The sequence below is a fragment of the Pezoporus flaviventris genome, unplaced genomic scaffold (genome assembly GCF_033815535.1).
Source record: "Pezoporus flaviventris isolate CSIRO_AGI_PZ_B2104156 unplaced genomic scaffold, CSIRO_AGI_Pfla_v1 ptg000001l, whole genome shotgun sequence".
Lineage (NCBI taxonomy): Eukaryota > Metazoa > Chordata > Aves > Psittaciformes > Psittacidae > Pezoporus > Pezoporus flaviventris.
In genome coordinates this window covers 8,537,204-8,562,926 of record NW_026892549.1, presented here as the reverse complement: position 1 = coordinate 8,562,926, position 25,723 = coordinate 8,537,204, and the positions used below count along the sequence as shown (strand labels likewise).

Sequence of the window (25,723 nt, the reverse complement as noted above, 5' to 3'; positions counted from 1 at the left end):
TTCCGGGTAACTGCCCCCAGTTTATATAGTGGTCATGATGTGCTGTGGTATGGAATACCTCTTTGGTTAGTTTGGGTCAGGTGTCCTGTCTCTGCTTCCTCACAGCTTCCCCTCCTCTCTGGCAGAGCATGAGACTCAGAAAGTCCTTGGTCAGAGTAAACATTACTGAGCAACAACTAAAAACATTGGTGTTATCAGTGCTGTTCCCAGGCTGAAAGTCAAAAACACAGCGCTGCACCAGCTACAAAGACTGAGAAAAATGACTGCTACTGCTGAACCTTTGCGATATTGCTAGGATAAACTTTGCTCAATAAAACAGTTCTTTAACTGTTTCAACTAACATTTAGAAGATAAAGTAGAAACTGCTGATTTTGAACTAGGGATGATTGATTGAGATGTTTCCAAATGACAGCTTTTAATCAGAAAATGCCATTTTGTTGGAACTGAATAATTTCAGCAAGAATACATCCATTTCAATAACAGTTCTTGAGGGATTTTTTTTTTTTAATTATTTCAGTTAAGTAAAAAAGAAATTGCTATTTTTTTTATATTTTGACTTCTTAGCTCCTGTTTTTGCTTTACATTTACAAAATCCAGTTATATTTCTTACTTGAAAACTTCATCGTAAGATTGCATTTTGTCATTCTTTTAAATTATTTTGTAATGAGAGGACTCTTATCACTCAGTACATTTTCCTATTTGTCTAACAAAAACATTAGTGAGGAACAGTATGTTTGCAGGGAGAGAAGTGTGTGGTAAATTAGAGTTCAAAAACTAAAAGAGCTTTTAGTAAATTTTTTCATGAATTTTGAAACCCATTACAGCAAATACGACTGAAATACTGTCAGCATAGAAGATGCAGGTAGGACAGTGAGCTTAATGCCCATCTCTGTTACCTCATGTTATCCTGTTCTTTAAAATGCTGGATATGAATTTTCATGATATAATAAGAATTAAAACCTTGTTTCTGAAATCTCCCCCCACTTTCAAAGTGTTAGATTGAGGGCTTGTGCTGTATCAATTAAGAGAGAAGAAAAGAAGAGAGATAACAGGAAAGAAACAGGTGCAAATTAGTATTTGGTTTCTGAAGGCTATCTGCATGGTTTCCAGTCTGTGCTGTCCGTTTTGATTTCAGAAATATTTTTTGAAAACTAGGTTTTGGGTACTTTAAATTTGTTATGTTTGCTTTTGCTCTAAATGTTTTCCTTGAAAAGTAAAATTTGTGAGATGTTCATTTTTTTGTGTCACCTTGGATAAACTATTATATTCTGATCAGGATTATTACACTCGAAAAGGGAATAAATATAACATTAATGGCTACTCAAAATGACTTTATGAGTAGAGTGTTTTAGGCTTTTTTTTGAGTCTTTGTCTTGACCATATGACATCAGAGCTCTGTCTAATGTAAACAGAATGTGAAAGTAGTTTTATTTGTGATGCTGGGTTCACAGGGATGTTCTGTTTACCTTCTTATTAAATGATCTTTGATGTCTTCTTTCTTTTCACGTCGGATGATATAAAATACTGTGGTTTATTTGTACGCTTATGTAATCCATCTGGAGATAAATACTGAAAATTATTTAATGAAACAAAACTAAAACCATTACACACATAATTAGCCATTTCCTGTAACTTTAATAAATATATTAAATTATACGGAAGAATTGCAGTGTGTTTATGACCAACCTATATAGCAAGAACTTGGGGGAAGATATTTGCTTTCTCTTTAATAAGCTTTTAATAAGTAATTAGAATGTAATAAATAAGTTTTCTTTTTAATAAATGGCCCCTACATGAAATAGTAGCCAGTGCCAAAAGTCCTGGAGGGTCTTCCCTGGAACAAAGAGAAAGTAAGTATCTTTGGAGCTGTCACTTCATTTTCATGCACAGAAGTGCACAGTACATTGCTTAGGCTCTTTAACTACTTGCATCAATCACAGGTCTGCAATGTTTAAGGCATGGGCTTTTTCTTCCTTATTTTGATATTTTGTTATGATTTGCTGAGATTTCTTCTGCGGGGAATGAAGTTTGCCGTCTGTGAACGGTCTTATAAATGAAGATGACTTTTTCACTGAGAACATGATGTAGTATAAATGCAACAAATATTTTTGGTTGTGTCTGAAGAAATGCAATGTGTTGTGATTTTTTTTTTTTTTTTTGTTCTTCCTTAGTCTAAAAAATGCTCAGAAGTTATTCCCGGTTTCAGTAGTTCTATTAATGGCAATTTTTCCCCATTGCTATAAAACCTTGAAATATATCTGTTTAGCCATATCAATAGAGTATTTTTTTTTTTTTCACAAAATGAAAATCTCCTTGCAGGTCTATATGATGGATATCATATATATACAGTGTGATATGCCATGTCTTCAGGGCTTAGAGCAAGATAACCAAACACAACTTTTTATGTCTTTTCTCATTATTTGAGCATTGAATAACTGATTAAATGCAGGATTCTTTTATTTTGGCCATGGAGAAGCTCTCTTAGTTTTGTAAACCAGCAGTGGTGGTTACAGGCTGATTTCCTACAGTAGTTTCAATGATCCAGTAACGAGTGGTGTCCCTCAGGGATCGGTGTTGGGACCGTTCTTGTTTAACATCTTCATCGCTGACATGGACAGTGGGATTGAGTACACCCTCAGCAAGTTTGCCGATGACACCAAGCTGTGTGGTTCGGTTGATACCCTGGAGGGAAGGAATGCCATCCAGAGGGACCTTGACATGCTTGAGAGGTGGGCTGATGCTGACCTCATGAAGTTTAACCATGCCAAGTGCAAGGTCCTACACCTGGGTCAGAACAATCCCAGACACAGCTACAGGTTGGGCAGAGAAGAGATTCAGAGCAGCCCTGCGGAGAAGGGGGTGTTGGTCGAGGAGAAAATGAACATGAGCCGGCCTCAGTGTGCGCTCGCAGCCCAGAAAGCCAACCGTATCCTGGGCTGCATCAAAAGGAGCGTGACCAGCAGGTCGAAGGAGGTGATCTTGCTCCTCTTCTCTGCTCTTGTGAGACCTCACTTGGAGTATTGTGTGCAGTTCTGGTGTCCTCAACATAAAAAGGACATGGAACTGTTGGAACAAGTCCAGAGAAGGGCCACGAGGATGATCAGGGGACTGGAGCACCTCCCATATGAAGACAGGCTGAGAAAGTTGGGGCTGCTCAGCCTGGAGAAGAGAAGGCTGCATGGAGACCTCATAGCAGCCTTCCAGTATCTGAAGGGGGCCTATAAGAATGCCAGTGAGGGACTCTTCATTAAGGACTGTGGTGACAGCACAAGGGGTAACAGGTTAAAACTTAAACAGGGGAAGTTCAGATTATATAAAAGGAAGAAGTTCTTTACTGTGAGGGTGGTGAGGCACTGGAATGGGTTGCCCAAGGATGTTGTGAATGCTCCATCCCTGGTGGTGTTCAAGGCCAGGTTGGACGAGGCCTTGGGTGATGTGATTTAGCGTGAGGTGTCCCTGCCCATGGCAGGGGGGTTGGAACTAGATGATCTTAAGGTCCTTTCCAACCCTAACTATTCTATGATTCTATGATTCTATGATCCAGAAGTCCACTATTGTCAGCATTTTGAAATTAAATAATGGCTCATCATATACATTATCTAGTGTTCTAGGTTTCAATTTCTGTTTTCTCTTTTTTTTTTTTTTTTACCCCAGTCTTCTGATACCTAGCATGTAAATATGAGAATATTAACCTCTTTTCAGAACTGAAAGGAAGGTTAAAACCCACACCATACAATGATACTAGAACTTTGTGATTATTTGGCATGTTTATTTAATGGTTATAGAATCATAGAATAGAATCATAGAATAGTTAGGGTTAGAAAGGACCTTAAGATCATCTAGTTCCAACCCCCCTGTCATGGGGAGGGGCACCTCACACTAAACCATGTCACGCAAAGCTCTGTCTAACCTGGCCTTGAACACTGCCAGGGATGGAGCATTCACAACCTCCCTGGGCAACCTATTCCAGTGCCTCACCACCCTAACAGGAAAGAATTTCCTCCTTATATCCAATCTAAACTTCACCTGTTTAAGTTTTAACCCATTACCCCTTGTCCTATCACTACAGTCCCTAATGAAGAGTCCCTCCCCAGCATCCCTATAGCCCCCTTCAGATACTGGAAGGCTGCTATGAGGTCTCCACGCAGCCTTCTCTTCTCCAGGCTGAACAGGTACATAGTAATCATTTCATTACACTGCCAAACGCCCATTTATTAAATTTTTTTCTTTGGGAAGTTAAAATTGCTTTCAAATTAACCATTTTCGTGCTGTTATTCTCTCTTAGGATTTAATGGTGTTGTGATGTTCTGTTGTAATGAGTGACTCATATTGACTCATTGTTTCTACACATTACCTCTGCTGATGCTTTGCAAATATTCAGTCTTTAGAGATTTATGCATTCAATTTGGTTTTAATGCCTCTTGGAGAGATCTGTTCATCTGCTAATATGATTTTAGGGACTAATTATTAATCAAATTAGCTGATAAAGACAAAACCAAGAAGCACAAACTTTTACAAAACACAAGCTGTGCTATGAACGATAAAGTATAAGTGATCAGTGGCAGCACATCTTATGAGGTGCTGCTTCAGGGATGAGAGCCATTTTACTCAGTATTTAAGGCTAGGTGTAAGGGGTCATAACAACCGCTCTGTGCAAACCCTAAGTCAGAGGAAGGGAGGAAACAAATGCAAGGCCACAGGTCTATTTCAACACCACTTTGAGCCCTTGAAAAGGCTCACACACCTTGGCAGCTCCGTGGAGTAGCTTTTCTTGTGCTTCAGCATCCCATGTGTCAGCTGCAGGTGGCAGACAGCTGTCTCTCCTGGAGCCGTGGAAAAGTCTGGAGCTGTGTTGGCTGTTAGTGCTGGGGTGGGCTAATGTGACTGGGAACAGATGTGTGAGACTCACCCATCAAAGGTGAGATTTAACATTATTAAAATAGTTAAGCAGGCAAATTCAACAATGCCAGCTTACTACAGCTCTCTTTTTTTTTTTAATTGGATAGCATGTCAGCATGGATACTGCTCCTTGCTGCAAGAACACCTACACTGCAAAGCCCCAGGCTGAAGTCAGAGATGAACAAACTTCTAGTTGGCTTTTGAGCAATGAGAAAATGTATAAGATAACTGTACAGGATATGAAAAATATGTGAACTAGGTTATTAATGTTGATGATAAAAAATGAAGCAGATAATGTAATTAATGAAAAATGGTAAAAGGGGAAAGTTATTGCAATGTAATCAAATTTCTAAAGTCTTGTTTACTGGTGCTAACTATATTTTTATTCAGAGGAGGGTTTTCTCTAGTAACATGGCAAGCATTGAATTGTTAGACAGAAGAAAAACCTTGCTTTTATGCCAGTCCTTCAGAACGGGTTCTGCACCCATAGCAGGTTCTAGGATATCTACATTTTTAATAAAAATGCAGGAATTTTTTTATTATTTTGTGGAACCCAGGTTCGTACAGGAATATTTGTACATGAATAAAGGCACATGTGACTGCTTTATGATTTCTTTTTTGAAAATAAGTATGTCTAACATCCAAAGCTATTAGATATTTAAAGACTTGAGTTTTTTATCCCATAGTCTACTTAGTTTCACTTGGTTTAAGTGATCAGTTACTGGGTGGTGGTTATTGCTATTACAAAATATTATTAGTGCTCACTGAAATTCACAGATTTTCTTTTTAGAGGGTCAACATGATTTCCAATATTGCAGTTGCCACTTGGGAGAGTTTTTTCTTCAGAATATGTAGGAAAAATAATTTAGAAATAGTCCCAGAGCAGAAAGGGTGTCTCATTTACTGTATTTGTGTATTTTGGAGGGTCAACCCTGAGACCAGAGAGAAGGAACAGTGATTTTTTTAAGGTAACTCAGATGATTCTGATAGAGGTTTGGCATGTTGGTTTTGCAGTAGATAAAAATCCATAGCATGCATCTCCCATTGACAACCCTTCCAAATTTACTGAGATCATATCATTACTGCTATATGGCCATACAATGGGGCTGCTGTCAATCAGCAGGTAAAAGATATTTTTACAGTGATGTGGAAGGGGTTCATTCACCTCAGGTTGCTTTTTGTTGCCTTTTGGCTTGACTATTTCTTGAAAAATAAATCAATTTCTTGAAAAATGTTCCTTTTTGTACACCCTATCCTATGTCCTTCATTCCAGTTATTAGCCGTACCCAATATTAGGATTTGCTGTTCTTTTAGCAGTAGATACTGGTTTCTCCAAGGCAAGCATGCTTTCATAAAGCTTGAACTATGTTAATTAGTTCTTTATATGGAAATATAATATGATTGACCTTTTTTTGACATGCTACTGAAAGAATGGCTTGCTTCTCTTTTGTTCTCCTTTTTCAATTTGGAAATGACATTCTCTACCAGCAAGTAATAATTTTCAAGGATAGAATAAAAGTTAGGAGTTAACAGAGCAATTTGGAAAGAATAATAACCATGGGTTGTGGGTTTGATTATACACTGTTTTTCACCTTTTGTAATTTGCAGAATGTGTTAGCACAAATGTCTATGTTGCTTGGTTTAGAGAGATGTAAATGGTTGCAAAAAAATACAGAAGAACAGAAAAGCAGATTCAATATTTAGAATCCGTAATACTACAGAATGAATAGAAGTGTTCATTCACTTGAATAGTCACTAGAAAAATAGCTTGAAGAGTTATCGTAACTTTTCTTTATTCTCCACAAATACGAAATAATTGAATTTTAGGAAAAGTAGGCTACCTTCTGCTGCCACAGAGGCAAACCTAGCAGACAACTTGTCATGTTAGAACAGAACTTGAACAGTTACTTGTGAAATGTGCAGCTTCATTTTCTAATTTTATTATTGCTTTAGCTGACAAGCTCTTAAGAATAGTTTGAAATGTTAGTGCTCTTTCAGAACACTAGCAATAGGAAAAGGTGGAAATTCAGAATGTTTATCCCTCTCTCTTTTCTCCTCTTGTTATGAAGGATGGATTGTCTTATGTTAAGACAAAACAGCTTCACACCTACTCTGTCCCCAGGTATAAAAGTCAAAGATTATGTGCAAAGTGGTGGCTGATATGCAATAATTTTATAAGCGTAACAGTATGTTACAGCTGTGAAATGTTATTAAGTATCCCTGAAATGCCAGTGATGCAAGAGGACTTGAAGCCAGCTCCATCTCCCACACTTAATGAGTGCTGAGCTTGACTTGAAGGCTGAGCCTGAAGTCTTATTTTCTGCTTTAAACAATCCACATATTGCACATTTGCCATTTACTTCATGTCAAATTGTTTCACATTAAGCACTGTAAGTTAATGCTTCAGCAATGTACTTTGAAATCATAGAATCATAGAATAGGCAGGGTTGGAAAAGAACTTAAGATCATCTAGTTCCAACCCCCCTGTCAGAATTCTTTACTCTCAGAAATACTGAATTCTTTAACCAAACCTGTGGAGCGCTGGAGGTCCCTTTAATCTGAATAGTTTCAGTCAATTAACATTCATAGCCTTACAGTTTCTTTTGGAATAAAGTACCCTATTCTTCATTTGGAAGCTAAAATCAGCATTGATGCAGCAAAATACCCATTGCTGGCAGGATTCAGAGATTCCCCTTTGGTGTCAGTATCTGAATATTTACCTGCCTATTGCTTCCAGATTCATGCTGGCTGAGGTTGGAGCTAACCAAGTTACTCTGAATAAATGCTGCTGTCTTGGTAAAGCTTTGACTCTGGTGAATGTAGTTCAGAGCAGATATAAGGAGCAAAGTTATTCCTGAATGTCAAAGTATTCACAATTTTCTTTCTCTGTTAAGGGATAAACGTTACAGAACAGTGTTGCTATTGGATAAGGTAAAACCTAATGAAACTGTTTCAATAACCACCTCCAAAATGTGCATTCAAGTTGTTATTTTTTAATGAAGCAGTGTATAGTTACTTCTGTTTTCTTCAGTCAGTGTTGTGGTTTGTTTTTTTGTTTTTTTTTTTTTTAATTAAAGGGAAAGAAGTGACAAACAAGGACAGGTCCTCAGTAGGAAAGAAGTTATTTTTGATCCCTAAATGTCATTAATGTATTAAAAAAGATGTAAAGTTATGACCTGACTCCAATGGTTAAATGCCATGTTAGAGTGTTTAATACATGAATATACACAGAATGTCTATCATTTAAAGCTATCTTGGCATCATTGTAATGGCCTACTGTACTTTTGCAAATTACTTTGTCATCTTTGTGGCTTTGCAGTTCTTCTGGTTGCCACATCACTGATAATGCTACTTTCAACACTGACTGTATGAACACTAAGAATTATTAATAATTTTCTGATGGTGTGTTTTTTAGATAAAAAATTTCTTGTTCTCCTATTTCCTGTATTTTTTTCCATGAATGTCCAATGGTGACATTTTCTGAGAAATAGTGTCTAAATCTTTGTGTTTATATATGATTTTCTTTACATGGCAGACTGTGCTTCAAGATTAGGAAGATACAAAGACATCTCATCCTTTAAATAAAGTCAAGTTGAAAGATGTGATACGGAATACCTTGTAAAAATTTCATTCTGCAGCAAGTAATTAAGTACAATTTAAGCATACCACAAAATATGCAATTAAAAAAAACCCAAAAGATTGTGCACCCTGATAGGCAATATAGTAAATTGTAATCCTGCAGTTTCTTTTGCTTGATACCATACAAGAAAACACAGATACTGATTTCTGTTGAATGTCTTTTATCAAGCAGCTAAATATCGACTAAACCAAAGTAGCTGTCAGTATTTGAGCCTAAGGGTCAAAATAAGTGTTTAGTAGGAGTGAAAGAGGGAGCCAGAAAACAAAGAAGAGAAAAGCATATAGATAGGTTTGTCATAGTATCCTTTTCCCCAAAAAAGTCATGATGAGACAGACCAGTCATGTTTGGTAACATTAAGACTATTTTGGGGTCAGACTATATGTTAGGTCAGTGTTACTAAACCTAAAATTTGCATGGCGACTGATTTCAGAAAATACCTGTCTAAGAAGAGGACTACGCAGAGACTACCATTTTCATCAGTTTCCTCTAAAAATAATGTGAACATACAAAATGAAGATCAGCAGTCATCTTTTGCATTCTTCTTCCCTTTTCTAGGTCTCTTTCTTATAGCAGGCAATTACGTTCTTGTGTAGCAATAATTTAGACCTACGTCAATGTTGTAATGACTTTGGAAAGCTATAAAGCCACAGTTTGCAGAGTTTTAAAGTATGTGCTTAAAGTATATTGCTGTTGAGCAAAGCACTTAAGCATGTGCTTAATTTCAGGTATGTGGTAAAGTGTGATTTGATTTATTTATACAGCAGTCTAAGGACGGATAAAAACATTAATTCAGGACAGTATTCAGCTACCATGCAAGGAGGATTGCAGGAGGAAAGGGAATGCCAGGAGTCATGGAAACTGAGGGTTTGAAGGAACTCCTCAGATTCCTCCTGTCCATTGCTGAAGTTCCTGTAAACCACCTCTGACAGTACCTGGTCAATTAAGATACAGTCAGTAATGAGGGAAATTCTATAGGATTAGAAACATGCTTCTGAGCCATTTCTGTAGTTCCTATACTGAAAATCCTTGTCTTTCCCTAAAACAGGCTTTTTAAAAAACCAGGTACCCCTGCCTTATAACACTTTTTCACATAGTGGAAGATTTACCAAGTCTAGCCAAATAAAATCTAATCATGTTTTCTCTACATTAAATAAATCCCATTTCTTTAACTGCTCCTCAGATCTCGTATTTCCTTTACTACTTGGCTTGTTGCTCCCCATCTTGTTTTTTGTAGTGTAGTGACCAAAATTAACCACAGACCCTCAAGATTATTAAACAGATCAAATAATTTTGTTTGCCCTGCTTTTTATCTGTTCTAGGACTGTTGCATGCTCTTTGGAGAACAACATCAGACTCCTGAGTTGTGTTTAGCTCGTGGCTTGCTGCAACATGTAGCATGGGAAAATGATTCTCCATTACTTTTGGACTGCAGTTTGTCAGCTTGTTGCTTTTGTCCATCTGATTTCACCTCTGCATGGGTTGCACTTTACACACTTTTAAATTGAATTTCACATTGCTCATCCTGGATCACTTCTCCAGCCTGCTTTCAGTTCTGATCCTGTTCTTGATATTGTTTGTAATCTGCCTTTCTGCACATTCCCAAGTTTGAGTTTTGTACTTATAAATGCCTGTAAGTATACTCTCTAATAAGTGAAATAATGATGAATAATAAGGGACTTGGTCAAAAGTCTGTGAAAGTTCATAACTGAAAATACTTTTGGCAATTAAATATTAAAACATGATGTTTCACATAGTTTGTCAACCAGCTGTGCAACGCTGTATTCATCTAAACCTCATTTTCTTCTGAGAAAATTAGGTAGTGTTACTCTTGAAGTCTTACACTACTGTTTCCTGATTATCCACAGCTTGTCTGTTAAAGAGTGAAACTAGATTGGCTGGATATTACCTGGTATGGATAAATTAATGCTGGCTGTTCTTTTTATCACTTTATTTTCTATAAAATCAAGTTCTGTATTTATATTTTTAGAGACCTAAAGTCTAAGCTGTTTGTGTCTATTTTATTCTCCTTTTCCCTGTTAAAGGCAAGCAGGTTTTGCCATTCTCCAATCCACCAGAATTACCCCATCTTTTTGAATTTCTCAGAGATATCTTTGAACACTCTTCAACCTTTTTCTTCTTTTTTTCATAATTACCTCATTGAAATAATTTTCGAACTTTAGATTCTTAACCATTTTTTTATCTTCCTTCTATTTCCCTGGTGGTTTCTCCTTTCTTTTTTTTTTTCTTTTGGAAAAGAAAATACTGTGTATTCAGAAAGGTGACATATCTTTGTCAGCATGTATTGCTTTTCCATCGGACGTTTGTAGAATAAAAATCTTCCTTGCTGCCTGATCCTTCCCTAGGATATTTCTGAATATTACTCCCTTCAATACAAAGATGTGACTCTCAGGAGATTTGTCAAGACTAAGGCTTGTGCTTGATCTTCAAGGTTAAATAGGGAACGAATGACTCCCTACAGTATAGCACCCTTATTCATAGTCCCTTTTATCTTTAAGCAGAGTCGCTCAAGACAACAGTAATTCCTTCTGACTTGTTGAATTGCAAGATTCAGAACCAGGATACGCGTTATTGATACAGAGGCAAGGCTGCCTTTTTTCTCTCTTCCTGCTCTTCTTGAACAATTTATTACCCATTTACAGCAAAATCCCAATTCTGCAATGTATTCTGTTAATGCTGTAGTGCTGCTTATGTTGTTGACTGTGTGCTAAACCTTCAGCTTTTTGCAGCTGTTTTTCATTTTCATGGCATTTACATATCACTACCATAGATACTTAATTGGGGGGTCTGTTATTTCCTTTCCTATAATTCCATTTCAATTTCCCAACCAAATAGCTGGTGTGAGAGTTTCAGACTTTCATAATATCCACTTTTTTTGCTCATCTGTGTGATTTTTTTCACTGTATCAGCCTAGCTTAAGGGGGAGTGATGTGAAGGATAGCTCTTCTCCTTAATAGCCATTTTTTTTTTCTCAAACCTACTGGATTCTCCAGGGTTAGAAGCATCAGCAATTCTTTATCTGTCTCTCCTGCCCAATAGCCTGTCAAAATTCTCAAGAGGGTTTCTGAATGTGGCTACCAGATGAGTAATGATGCTGAGGACGGGTTTTAGGTAGTTATTTAGAATCAAAGTACCGGTGTGCCAATATGTGGTTCTCTGAAAGTCTCCTGGGAGGACACTATCAGCACAGTTGGGAAGTCTGAGGTTTGTGTCCAATTCTCAAGGTTAGAAATAGTTCCAAATTTTCTGTAACACTTCTTCTTAATGCAGCCTCCTAAGTCTCCAACTGTATTAACTTTCCCACTGTCTGCATTTTTCTTATTTTGCTTCTAATTAGAGATTCTTGATAATTATATTGAAATGGAAAGAGATCTCTTCTGCCTCAAATCACACCCTCTGACTTCTTCAAGTACCCTCAAGTGTCTCTGCCACCTTCTTTATTGAGCAGAAATGCTATGATGACTGCCAACCTAAAAATGCTCTGATAAAATTACAGAGTATTATCCAAATAAAATGTCTGGTCACCACCAGAACTAGAACTGAGAGTTCAGCCATATGCAATCCAAATGGCAGTGTTGCAAACACTCGATCATATAAACTTGTGCCTGTAGAAATTATGTAGACTGTTGCTGAGTACGGTGCTGTATTCATTTAATTATTCCTTTCTAGCTATTCTAGACACCCCTGTTTTGGGGATAAAATGCATCAACAGAATGAAGTTTGAGGTTTTATTGTTTGTTGTTTTGTTTGGGTTTTTTTAATAAGTAATAATTTAATACTGCGATGAGAGAAAACTCATGGGTTGAGATAAAGGCAGTTTAACATGTAAGGCAGAACCTGCACACACAAGTAAAACAAGGAAATCATTCGCCACTTCCCATGCATAGGCAGGTGTTTAGTCATCTCCAGAAGAACAGGGCTCCATCACACGGTTACTTGGGAAGACAAACACCATTACTTCCTATGTCCCCTCACTTCTTTCTCCCGCCAGCTTTATATGTTGAACATGATGCTATACGGTATGGGATATCCCTTGGGTCAGTCAGGGTCAGCTGTCCTGACTGTGTCCCCTCCCAGCTCCTTGTGCACACCCAGCCTTGTGCTGGTGGAGTGGTGTAAGGAGCAGAAAAAGCCTTGACTCTGTGTGAGCACTGCTTAGAAGTAACAAATCCATCCCTGTGTTATTGACACTGCAGCACAAATCCAAAGCATATCCCCATACAGGACTATTATGAAGAAAATTAACACAGCCCAAATCAGCATAACCTGTCATTCTTGTTACTATACTTACTAGTCATAAGCATTTATTTCTTTCAGTTAATGTTATGATGGACAGCATTCAAGAGACATCCTGCTTTATTCTATTCAAGAATCAGGATTATAAAAGCAAGGTTTTTCCTAAATACTGTATATTTACATACTGTATACTTAACATCTTCCTCATAGTCTTGACTGGAGAATACTTCCTTCATTTCTAATTTTTTTTTGTGTGTATTTGTATTGTTCTGCTCTGCCTTGGGCTGTAGTTGTTATTCCTTGATGGTTGAATAGCTTTCTGCATGGGATAATTTGTCTATCTGTACAACATTTTCAGATCCTTTGGGAAAGAAAAGGTATTATACAAATCTTGGATAATATATGTGGTTTTTATACAAATGTTTGATACCTTTCATTATTTGACTTCTGCTATGGATGAATAGGCTTTTATCATATAGTTCTGCGACAGCTCCATTCCATACTGTAATAGTAATGGGAAAAAAGCTCACTGGTGTAATTTTATACATGATCTTTTCCCTTCCCTTTGATGTACGAATAAGTCTTTTAGGATTCTAAGGCATACTCTAGCCAGTGATTGCTAATCAGAATTAAGAGTATTGAACAGAAAACAGGCTTTGAACAGAAAACAGAACTGCTGTTCTCTTTTTTCTCCTCAATGTTGTAAGGCATTTTAGAATTATGGTAGCCAACGGAGTTTACCATTTTTAAAACCAAAGTGTGCAGTGTTAGACGATTTTTATAATTTTAAGCACAAAGTAAGTGCACACAGTCAGAACTCCGTTTCAAAGGAAAATAACATTCTCAATAGAAAATTGGGTTTTAATTCGTGCTAGCATCATATGGCTTGTTGGTTTAGTCATAGAGTGAATTAGAGCTGGATGGAAAATATTTCACAGGGCAATCATCCTGCAAGAATGGAGTCTGATCAAAAGGGTGGGGGATTATACAGATTTTAACAAAATTTTAGTAAAGGGGCATAGAATAGTTTGGACTGGTATTGAAATGTTTTCTTTAACTTTCTGGCTTAAATTAATTGTGAATTTCTCGATGTAGTAAAATTAGCATAGTGTTATTTCTATGTAATAGAAATAATGACACTAAATTAAATAACATAATAGGGAAAACATATCCTTTTGCTACAGTAATAAGAAAATATTTCAGTGCTATTAAAACATTTTAGTTAGTTTTTTTTCCCAAATTTAATTTTACTGTAGATTATGGCATTTTATTGTGACTCTATTCTGATTTTTAACTCCACTCATTCTCTTTTTTTCATCCTACATCCCATCCCCCAAAATTAGCAAATAAAATTTGGTCTTCCAAATCCATCCCTATTGATTTATATAATCTATAAGAACAACATTTTCAAAATAGCTCAATTAAATAAAGCATTCAATATGGGTAATTTTTAGTAATAAGGAAGAGCTTAATTTATTAAGGGTCCTTTTAAGATTCCACTTACTTCCTAGTTACATCCCTGATGGTAAATGTCTGTGAATCTGACAAGTCTTCCAAGAGTAGCAAGTAGATCTTAGGATTCCTGAATACAGCAATTTCATTTTGGTAAACTGTGGACTAGGTCATAAAATGGGTTTGAATATTAGTCTGAGTTATTTATCAATTATTTACCATTGATAGGAGGTCCTCAACGAGCATTTAATGTCATTGTACATGCAAGCTGTACAAAGTTCTTTGTAGAACTATTCTTTGAAGAATAGTTGTGTAGCAACCACCAAGGAGAAAAAAATTGGTTTTGCCACTTGTGGCTTTTTAACCATAAGGTTGCACTAGTAAACTTTTTGCTTTTTCGAGACATACTTCTGATTTATACCTATGTCAGTACAAGATTTCTGAGTTCCTGGGAGAGTCAGCTGTTGACCCAATTTAACCTGATTTAAGCCATAAAATGTTGGCAGATTTGTCAATAATGATTACAATATATTTATATTTCTTGAATCATATATTTTACTAACAATACGCATCAAGAGAACTTTAAAGATCTGAACCTTATATTTTTATCTGCTATGCAGGCCAGTCCCCAGTACAAACTGTACCATTTTCCCCCTCAATTTCAGGTGTGTCTTCTTAAGAATTAAAAAGTAAGCCAAAAGTTATTATATGTAAAGTTATAACAGATCTTCATGGTGAAGGGTTCCTAGAGTAACTTTTTCCAGCTTAGAGATATGATGCAATGGTTATGAAAAGGGAAATACATGTTTCAAAATCTTAAGATCTAGTTTTGCCTCTTCCCTACCTAATACATAACTTTTCTAACTTTTTTCTTGAGTAAAAAGTAGTTTTAGTGATGAGCACAAGTATGCTGTTTTATGTTAGTGAACTGCTTGATAAATACAAATCAGGGTCTTTTGCTGTGAGCTACCATTAGGATTTAAAATCCACAAATAAATTTGTACAGAGTTACTTTATAGAGAACTTCTGAAGTAGGGCATGCCTTTCCCTTTGAACTTTGTATATGGCAAGGTATTGTCAGAATATAGATATTACCTTGGGTTTCACTTCATACTTATGTTTTTCAAATTTGCTCTGTGCAACACTGGTAAGAAGAATTATTTTATAAATATAATTAAGCTGGTCAGAACTGCAGCAAATAAAAAGCTTTCCTCTGAATGCGTGAAATTCCTCCCTATAGGCATAAAGACATCATACCTGGCTCTTGGCTACTGCTTACAAAGAGGTGGGGGAGGAAGGTCCTGCAGGACCCTCTGCCAGGTGAATGCATGTAGTTTGGACACCTCAGGACATCTACAGTGACCCCTGAATCCTAGTTCCAGGCTGTAGTGTTGGACAAACATGTTAGTGTATCTCTCTTTCTCTTGGAAACTGTTGTTATCTGTGACTCCATACATTGTTGGGTAATCAGGAGGGGATGCCATAGATCAGTAATCACAGTTCCTGTGTTCTTCTGTTATGAACTATTCCTTCAAACACTCTGGAATGCTGGCTGTGCATTTTAGTGGTTAATGAGAGGTTTTTTTTGAAATTAAGTTCTTTTCTGTATATTTCCTTTTGCTGAAATATTTGCACATATATTTTAATAAGTCCTGTAACCTTCCTGCTGGAATACATTTGCATTTATTTGTATTCACTCAGTGTTTGCAGTGGTTGTTTTTCGAAAACAAGACAAGGAGAGAAAAACATGAGTACAATTTATTTACAAAGAAAATAGCCTTTCACTGAAGCAGGTATTAGAATATAATGTATTTCTGAAAGCAGAAGTTGCCTGGAATTTTCCCTCTCTCAAAGAATTTCTTAAGAAGCAAAGTTAAAATATTCTGTCATTTAAAACCATAATTTAAAGAGTACTCTGTACAAAACCACATTCTGTCTGTTTTTCAGGTTTATGTGACTTAGAGTTATTTGTCCTCTGGACAAGTATTTTTAGTTTTTGCAAGCCCAAAAACTTTAGGTTTTGCAAGCCACTTAAAACACCACTGAAGAGCAATCATTTTAATTTTTCTTGTGTTTCGGTCACGTTAGTTTGATCTTTAAATTCAAATAATTTGAATTATAAACTCATTGACTTTATAATTTCAAGGACTTTTCTAGCCCGTTGCCAGAGTTTTAAAAGGCGACAGAAACCCATAATCAAAGTACATTCATAAAATTTGATTTTAAAAGCCACTGACAAGCTCTCAAGCCGTGATCTTTTAGCTTTCATGAACTCATCAGTGTTGGGCTGCACAGAGGCTGTGGGTAATATGATTGGAGGTTGTAAGAGTCTGAGCAGTAAGGTTGCTAGCAAGAGAGATACAAACCTCAATTTCTAAGCTAGAGCTGATTGAGAATCTTTTGATCTCAGTCAATTGACTAAATGGCAGAAGCAAAGTGAATGGGTGAGCTGGGTGTAAAAGATGAACCACACTTCTTATTTTTATGGGAATGCTAATTAGCAATCAAGTAGTATTTACATCTTCACTGGGCTGTACAGTTGTTAATTACACAGTGATAAGGGCCATATAAAATATACAGAAAACAAAGCTACCTGTTCCAGTTTTTGTTCTTTGAAACTCCACCGCTGGAGCAGCAGTGGACTTACCAAACATAAAACTTGCTCTTGAAGGAAGGGACAAGATCTCCATTGTTCTAGTAATGACTGTGCCTCTTCATGGTGATCTGTACACTGGCAGCACCTGCGTGACACAACACAGTTAATACTTGATAACCAGGACTTTATTTAAACCCAGGATTTATGTCTTTACTTCAGCTCAGACACTGCACCTCGCAGCCACCTCCCAAGGGCACTGGAATGATTAACACAGGGCACACATACAGCGTTTGGTACTGAGGGGTGCCCTCAGTAACTGCTCTAGCCTGAAGTGATAGCTATCTGGGAGAGCAGTAAACAACTAGGGCTTCTTCAAAAAGAAAAGGGAGAATTCCCCTCACTTGTGGCATCCTCCTCTATATTCTTTTTGCACATACGTCTGGCCCTTTTACTCCCTTAACATTTTCCTGGCTTACTTGATGCCTGTCCAAAATCAGGGTGTTGTATTAGTCTGCTATATCAACAAAACATATATGTAATTAAGTCATCGTGTGATACAGACTATAACAATGAAATAATACTGTGATGGAGTTCATATTAATTTTATGTGGAAGATAAAAGAATCATGTTACATCTTGACTCATGCACCCAGATCTTGCATTTGATAGGAAATTACAAGGAGTCTGTAACATAACATTTCAGTTGAAACACAGGTGAATTAGTATAATGACTCTGCAAAGAACTGAAGAGCGTAATTTCATTTTTTTCTGCAGCTTTTTTGCCCAAGCCTTAAGTGCTTTTCCTGCTGATACTATGAGGTGTTTTGGTGAAAATGGTACAAGAAACTACCATAAATACTGTGCATCTTAATTGCTTTTACCCATATGGCATCTGTTTTAATTCCCGGCTTCAGTTTCAAAGTGTCCACTTAACAGCTGTAAAACAACTGTTCTTTTAAGCTACTCAGTCAAATGACTTTTGAATGGTAATTTACTAAAAAAGACCCAAATACAACTTGGTGTGGGCAGTATTGAAACATGGTAAATTAACTTAATATCCCCAAAGCATCAATACTACGAACCAATTAACCAGCATTCAAAAGTGATGATTAAAGGTATCCTCAGGTGCCATTTATAAGAGTTTTGATATTGATTTTAAGAAGCTTTAGATAAAACTTGGTGTGTATAGAGCCAATCCCCAATCTCCTACCCCAAAATACATTTCCAATAATTCTGATTGATTTATGAATACTGAACCACAAGCTTGCATGACCTTTATGAAACGGACAGTCCATATCTCAGTCCATTACAGTGATAAAACCTCACAGTGAATATATTGTGAATGAATAATCCAGCTTCAGCTAAACTGACTGCTAATGTCTTTTTCCTTCTTGATTAATAGCAGAACTCTTTCACAATGGATCTCATCAAAAACAAGCTGAAAGTAATCTCTATTGAAACATGCCCATTCAAACCCTAAATCATTAGAATTCTTCAGCTCTGATGGGGGCTCAGTAATTTGTTGAGTTGCAATATACCTGCTGTGCCATAAACAGCATGAATTAGAACATGTCTATTTCTAAGACTTATTATTTGTATTACTATAGCACCTACAGGCCACAGGCAAAGCCAAAGTCTCCCCATGTTAGGCACTGCTTAGGAAAAATAAGACCCCCTAGTCCTACAGAATGCAGCCAAGACAAGAATTGGCACTGAAGGCTGCTCTGCAGCAATGAAGCAAAGCAGTAGGTATTGGCGTACAGAAGATGCCATTTTGGTTGCCCTTCTTGATTTTTCTTTGCATAGCACAATTATTATATGAAAAGAAACAGCAGCAGAAGGCAAGAAGTTAAAGGGACAAGGCAGACAGCTGTGAGGGTACTGAAGGTAGAGAAATAATGAATTACAAAAGAGAAAATAGGGGTATGAAATGGAGAGGTAAGGGCAGAGATGTTGTGATGAGAAGTGCAGGAATGGCTGATTCTGAGCTGAGAGAAAGCAACTGTGCAGACACCCAGGGCATGCACTGCAAGCCCTCACCACAGGCTCTTGCAGCTAGGTCTCATGCAGGGGGCTGCAGGTGGTCCTTAGTGTCATGCTGGAAAGGAATCATAAAGTCAGCCACTAAAAGAGATTGAGTCAGTTAATTTAGACAATTCTATCCTGGGCAGCACCAACTGTACTCATATCGCTCCAGACATGCCCACAGAGGCTGTTTTCATTCTTTTGCAGCATCTTTTAAGCATTTGAACATTGTTAACATTGTTTCCATATCTGCCCTCTGTTTTCTCTCCTTAAGACTATCTGATCCCAGCAATTTTCAGAGTATGTTCTTGCCAATCCTTTGTTTTTTTTTCATCACACATCTATGTTACTGTGCATTCCCTGGCCTTGGCTGCTTTCTTTAGCACATGGCCTGCCAGCACTGACAAGAGCAGGACTTCTCCATGCACTGTGACAGCTGTAGTCCTGCTTGTCTCTCGCAGCACACTACTTGGCAGGTTCACTGCAGCAGGACACTGCCTTAAGTGCAGATTTGAGATCCTCTGTAATGTCCCATTTCTTACTGGAAAATATGACCTTACCTGTTCTACATCCATGTCCTCTAATACCTGGCATCCTCTGCAGCTTCATGCTGTTGGTGGATCTCATGAGTGTAGTGTCCTCAGCTACCACGGTGCTTGTGGAATCACAGTCGAAGCCCACCCAGACCATCGAAGAACCCCTGTGCTGCAGCCTTGCTGTGGATGGGAGCCCTTGGAAATGATAGCAGAGACAGTTTTGTAGATGCTTGTTTTAGTTCTATTTCAGATTATGTTTCTTTCTACCTCATGAAACTGTCCTGGAAGACAGTGCTGGAAGCCCTTCCAAATCAAGATAAATGACATTCAGTGTTCTCCTGCTCAAAGGCCTGTTACCCTGTTAAAGAAAGAGATTAGACTTGTTTGACTTGATCAGCTCTTGGCAAATTAATGGTGGCCATTAGTCGTCATCTAGTTTTCATCTAGGTGCTTGCAAAGTTCATTTGATTACTTTGATTATATTTCTAGAACTCATGACTTCATGAGAAATTGCATCTGTTGATTGGAGGAGTCAGCAGAGTGACGGGTGATACAGAATGACAGAAATACCCAACACTGTTCTGTGGCTGGCTGGTCTGTAATTCCTTAGTACCTTATCATCTTCTTGTTCCTTTCTAATCACCATAGGCTGAAATCATAGCTCTTTGTCACTGCTATTAATTATGCTCACTGTCCAGTCAGAACTGAACTTTCTTGTGGGGCTGGATACAAAAAAGAATAAGTTCAAACACTTCTCTCACTGTCTGCATACAGCTTTCCTTCTACCTTGACATATCTTCACACCCAGGCTAGGGCTGCTCCTGTCAGGCAGGTGTTCCTGTCCCAGTACACTGTCACCCCCAGGTGACAATCCTGTGTTATGCAGTCCTACTGTGAGTGGGATCCTGAAACCCATCTGAATTAACAGCTCAGCCCAAGACTGTTTCACTTGCTTGCGTTTGAGGTTCTTCTTCCTTACAAAAACCCATGTTCACAGTTCCTCCAGTTAGCATCTACCTTCACATTTTCAACTGTTTCCTTCTTGCTGGTTAGAAACAAATTTCAGGAGTCTTCTTTATTGGTCCTTATAAAAAAAAAACCTTCAAACCAGCTGATGCTTTGGGACACACAGTAAGGTCTTCCCTGAAGTTCTTTCGCACAGCTTCCTAAAAGTCTCCTATGCTGAGTTCATCACAAAACAGGATAAAATAACTACTTGAGACCCCTTTTATAGCCATGGGCCTCCTAAGGGAAGCGCTTTCGTGAAAACAGGGGTTGGGATGCCCCATGCTGAGCTCCCCAGGCTAGCGGCCATGCCCGCAGAGCTCGGGGGCCGCACCTTTGGCTGCTCGCTGCGAAACGCCTTGGCGGGGCTGGGGAGCGGCGGGACAGAACTCTAACATAAACCCTGCAGCTGCGCTTCCTTTTCCCCCTTTTTTTCCCTTTGCCCCCTCGAGGCTTTTCTCTGCCGGCGGCGGGGCAGCAGCGGCCGGGGACCGGGAGAAGTTCCCGCCGGGCCGGGGCCTGTTTATGCGGGGTGGTAGCGGGCAGCGCGGCCCCGCAGCAGGCAGCTGCGGCGCCCCCTCGGCGGGGAGGCGGATGGTCTCTCCCGGGCCGGCGGGAACCGCTGTGACACCTGCTGGCGGCGGCGCGCGGGGCGGAGGGAAGGGAAGGGAAGGGGAGGGGAGCAGAGTGGCGCGGGGCGGGCGAGCAGGCAGAGTGTGCCCGGCGCGGGGCGCTCTGCGGCCGGTGCCCGGCGATGATGCTGTGCCGTCCGCTGGTGCGGGGCTCGGCGGCGGGCACCGCGGGGCCGGACGCCCCCTGAGCATCGGCGCTCCGGGGCACTGCGGTTGCGGCGCTGCAACAACGGCTCCGCGCCCCTTGCCAGTCCTTCTTTTTCTCATCTTCCTCCTCCTCCTCCGCCGCGCCACTTCCAGGGGAGGCTGGTGTCATGCGGCTGGCGCCGAGGGAGGGGTGAACGGAGCCGCAGCGGCAGTGGGAGGCGGCGAGCCGAGCCGAGTCGAGTCCAGTCGAGCCCCCTGCGATGACAGCTATGAAGGATCAGCCGGCGCACCCGGGGGGCAGGGGGAACCCGCCGCCGCCGCAGCCCGACCAGGTGGGACCCGCAGCGAGAGGCGCCGAGGGGTGGCCGGGGCGGAAGGCGACATTCGCCGTCCCGGAGAAGTTGTGTGGAGCTGGGTAAAAGTCTGGAGGGGACAGGACGGGCGCCCTCGGGGCGGATCGGCCGGGGGAAGAGGGATCCTTGTGGAGCTGTCTCGGGGGATGTGCGGTGAGGCCGCCCGCAGGAGACCCAGCCTTGTCCGGCCCCGCCTCGAGGCTGGGGTGTCGGTCGGCCCTGGTCCCCGTCGGTAGCGAGTCCCGCAGGAGTTCGCGCTCCGCTTCCCCGCGAGTTGCGCCGGGGGTAACACCTACGGGTGAGGGTTACTGCCATATCGCAGGCGCCAGCGGCGCCGCTATGGGGCTGCCGGCGGTGAGGACCGGTGGTGCCGCAGAGCGAGCCGGGGCTGCCGGCGACGGTGCGGGACCGTGCTCCGCATCGCCACCCGGTCAGCGGCGGCGCGGGAGCGGCCCAGCGGTGCCCCCTGGATTGGTTTCCCGGAGGTTTTTGGCAGCGCCGGGCGGCAGTCGTGTCCCTTGCCCGACGGGTGTCCCTCCAGAGGATGGCGGGAGAGAGGCCGGCCGGGGCATCCGTGTCTCTCAGTGCCGGTGTGTTTCGGTACCGGCTCCCTGTCGAAACGGGCAAGCCTGGGGCAGCTTCTGCGTGTGGTGGGTACCGCGGGAGCAGCTGAACTTGGCTGTCACCACCACAAAATCGAAGTTTTGATCAGACCGCCGTTGCTCTGGGGCAATGGCGTTAACGCATCGGGATGGATTGGGCTGTGCGCGTCCGCATCGAGACCCCCGCCGCCGGCCGGATCGGAGCCGCGCACCTGCCCGCGCCGCCGCGATGATGCCCCGCGGCGCATCCCGCCCTCGCCCGCAAACAACCCGAAATGTGCAAACTCCTGCTGCGTTCCGAGACCAGGGGTTGTTTTGCACATTGTCAATACGCATCGCCTTCTGTTTTGAACTCCGGCAGGCTGAACGGGGTTTGCAGGACATGGGGACCCGCTTTTCACTTTCCATTCACTGTTATGTACATCTAGAGAGCTCACTTTTCCTCCAATATATTAACATTGAGTGAAAAAACCTAACATTGTGCTCAGCCATGGGTTAGAAAGTCCCTGCCCGAGTATTCAGTATTGCATGCACAGCCAGGCTGCATGTTAAGCTTCTGGGTAGTCCTTCCAGTATCTGTGACCCCATTCATTTAAATAAATTTAAAGATGTATCCTTTTTGCTAAAAAGTGTATGCATTATGGCACATTTCAATGTAGTACTGATAATATATTTGAGTTTGAGGAGCCTTCTTGAATAAAATAGTTTCATGAGTTAGGTTATCTGAAAAAGATGGGCAACTGCCATCAGTACTAAATTTCATGCAAACAGCAGAATTAATGGAAAAGTCAAATTCATTTTAAATAGTCTCAGAGGTTCACAGAGTTCATACATTTCAGAGGCATTGTTTTGCTTTAGAGGGTTACTACTTTTATATATGATATAATAAGAAGTACTTGAACTTAACCAATCTTTATTTCTTTATATTTAGTTCAGGCATGTGGAATTGCCAGAATGGCTTTTTTATTGTCAGAGGTGGAAATCTTTTCAAAGCAGGCTTAATATTATATGCAAAAAATTACCAGTTTGACTGCACATTTATGTCGTAATGAGGAACAGCAGTAAGTTTCCAATTTAAAATATGCTAAATATTAGGAATTTATTCTAAATATAGAAACATTGTTACCTGAGTGCTCTGGAGTTCTCAGTTTCTCATGGTGGTGTGTGGGGATCCGCTGATCTGTCTTCTGTCCCTGGTGGCATGAAGTGTGAATGTTCTTCCAGACTAAGTTTGATTTTGTTGATGAAAGTTGATATTAAATCAACTTTTAATTGCCTGTTGTCTTAGGTGCTGAGGATGTCTTGCAGTGTAAAACAGCATCGCATACAAATGTTGCTATTAATGGGTGGCAAGTCTTTTTATGGCTTTAAATGCTAATAACAAGGATGCAGGCCTAAGTCCTTCAGTGAGCTCCGAGGAGTGTGAGGCTGTGGTTAGTGTATCTCTGTGAACACCATGGCCACTTGTACACCTTGGTAGCATTCAAAATGCATAAACTCTGGGTTTATGATAGAAACTGTTCTTAGTATAGCAATGTGATGTGGCTGGGATCTTAACAGAGGGGTATTAAGGGTTTGAGGCTTTTTGTTGTTTTGTTTTTTTTGTGGTTGCAGTTACAGAGCTGCAGCTGAGATGGGTGCTGCAGTGGGCATGGGGAGCTCAAATGAGCTCATACATTCACCCTGGTTTTCCATACCCCCATGGCAGTGTCAAGGGCTGGCCCGTGTGGGAAATGCAGTCTTCTTGGGGCCTTCAAGAAATTAATCTCTGTGAGGGTACTCTTGTTTAACACTGCATTTTGCTTCCTGAGCTTGTGTAAACCTGTAATGTCACTACATGTGACACCCATAGTTTCTTTATTTTTAACAAGAATCCACATCTGCACTTAGGGGCTCTCCTGTGGCAATAGGAGCAGCAAATCTTTTCTGGTAAAGAAGTGGTTGGACCTGTGGGAAATCCCAGAAGGAACAAGGAATTACACCAAGATTTTCTGATTTTCTAAGTGTAAATCTCCTGATTTCAAAATTCAGTTTTACAGATACCACTGAGAATAGTCATATTGAAGTTGATGCATTTGTGGTAAATTTATAGGCTTGCAGCATGAGCTGTAATTTCAAATTACAGCAAGCTAATGCTGGGACTCTCCACTTAAATAAAAGCCTGGATTGACTGAGTAAAGCACCCATAGCCATCATCTTATGAATAAATTGGATACGACTTCATATCCAATATTTTCCCTGATGGTATATTTAAACCAAGCCTTCCCTGGGCCAAGGCATCCAATAACAACTTACATTAGCAGTGCTATCGATGTTTTGGCAATTGGTTTGATAAATTAACCAGATTTATTCTCAACTCTTTGCTAAATGATGATTTATATTTATTGCCAAAATTACAGCTTTATGTTCAGATGATATATCTGTAGAAAGGAAAATAGCTGTAAATTACTTGTATTTCTGCTTATTTCTGGAAAGCTCTGTCAAAGTGCTCAGACTTCTGTCACCTCAACTCTTGTGTTGAGAGTGGATGTGGCTCCCTCAGTTCCTCTTAGAGAGTACAAATAATAGGGTTTTTCATTTTTTTTGTAGCTTTTGAGAACTGTCCTAGGGTCTTGGACAATGATGTTTAGTGATCATTTTTAGAATGCACAACCATTTGATAGTCAGTGGACACAACATATTTGAAAAATATAATGTACCCTTATGACTTGCTGGTTGATAAATGCTGCTGTCTTTGCAGATGAAAAACTAAGATAATTCCTCTAGGTATTACCTTTGTGAGGCTTCAGTCTGTTTACAAAAAACAGATGATCTACACCACCTGGTGCTACTTGCTGTTCTTTGTGTGTATAAAGACAGACCTTTGAAATTTATAATCTTTCTCTCCTGAGCCTCTTTTACTCTTCCAACTTCAGGTCTTTCTAAAATTGATTTTAAAATAGAAAAAGAAAAAAAAAAGCAACTTTTTTTTTTTTTCCCTTTACTGTATGTCATGTTAAAATCTACGGCATTATTCTGCTTAAAACATGGAAGGAAAAATGAAATCAGACTTTATTGTGTTACACTAAATAGTGAGATTATTTGATAAGCATTTAAAATACATGTTAAGTATACATACAAGGACAACTGGCTGTTGTTTGCTTGACTGCCTTGATTTGAGGAGTTGAATTTTCTCTGTCTCAGGACCAGTTTTTGTGGTCACCAAACAAGGGGTATATTCTGAAAGTACTCTGAATGAAAGAGAACAATCTGTGGTTTATTTGTTGCTGACTAAAGCCAAAATAGTTTATACTTATAGGTCTTCCTTTGTTGCCTTGCTGCTTTTTCCCGAAAACAGACTCTGATCTTGCAATAGGAAAAATGTTGATAGATAGCTGTGTCTGTTCAGAGCAGTATTCATCTTAACAGGGTTTTATCAAGCTAAAGGGGCACTCCCCTACCCTGCTTAAGTAGTTTTGAGCTTGATAGGTCAGGGAGAAACTTGAACTCTTAATCGCATATGTACGTTCCAGTAACTTGAAAGATTTAGTTAGGTAGTCAAGTCCATGTCACCTGCTCTTTGTTGTGTTCGGAGTTGGCTTCA

General features: G+C 39.9%; 1 protein-coding gene across 2 annotated transcripts in view; it reads left to right on the top strand.

The window, feature by feature from the left end:
• Positions 1–25,723, top strand: part of DPP10 (dipeptidyl peptidase like 10) — a 563,373-nt gene that overhangs the window by 239,131 nt on the left and 298,519 nt on the right. Inside the window, exon 1 of one of the 2 annotated variants that reach the window (XM_061479109.1) lies at positions 21,136–21,517. The exons of the other annotated variant lie outside the window; for it this stretch is intronic. Within the exon in view, the coding sequence (XP_061335093.1) occupies positions 21,446–21,517 (72 nt within the window). The 5' untranslated portion in view covers positions 21,136–21,445. Of the gene's footprint in view, positions 1–21,135; positions 21,518–25,723 lie in introns of those variants that run through there. 2 annotated transcript variants of the gene reach the window in all.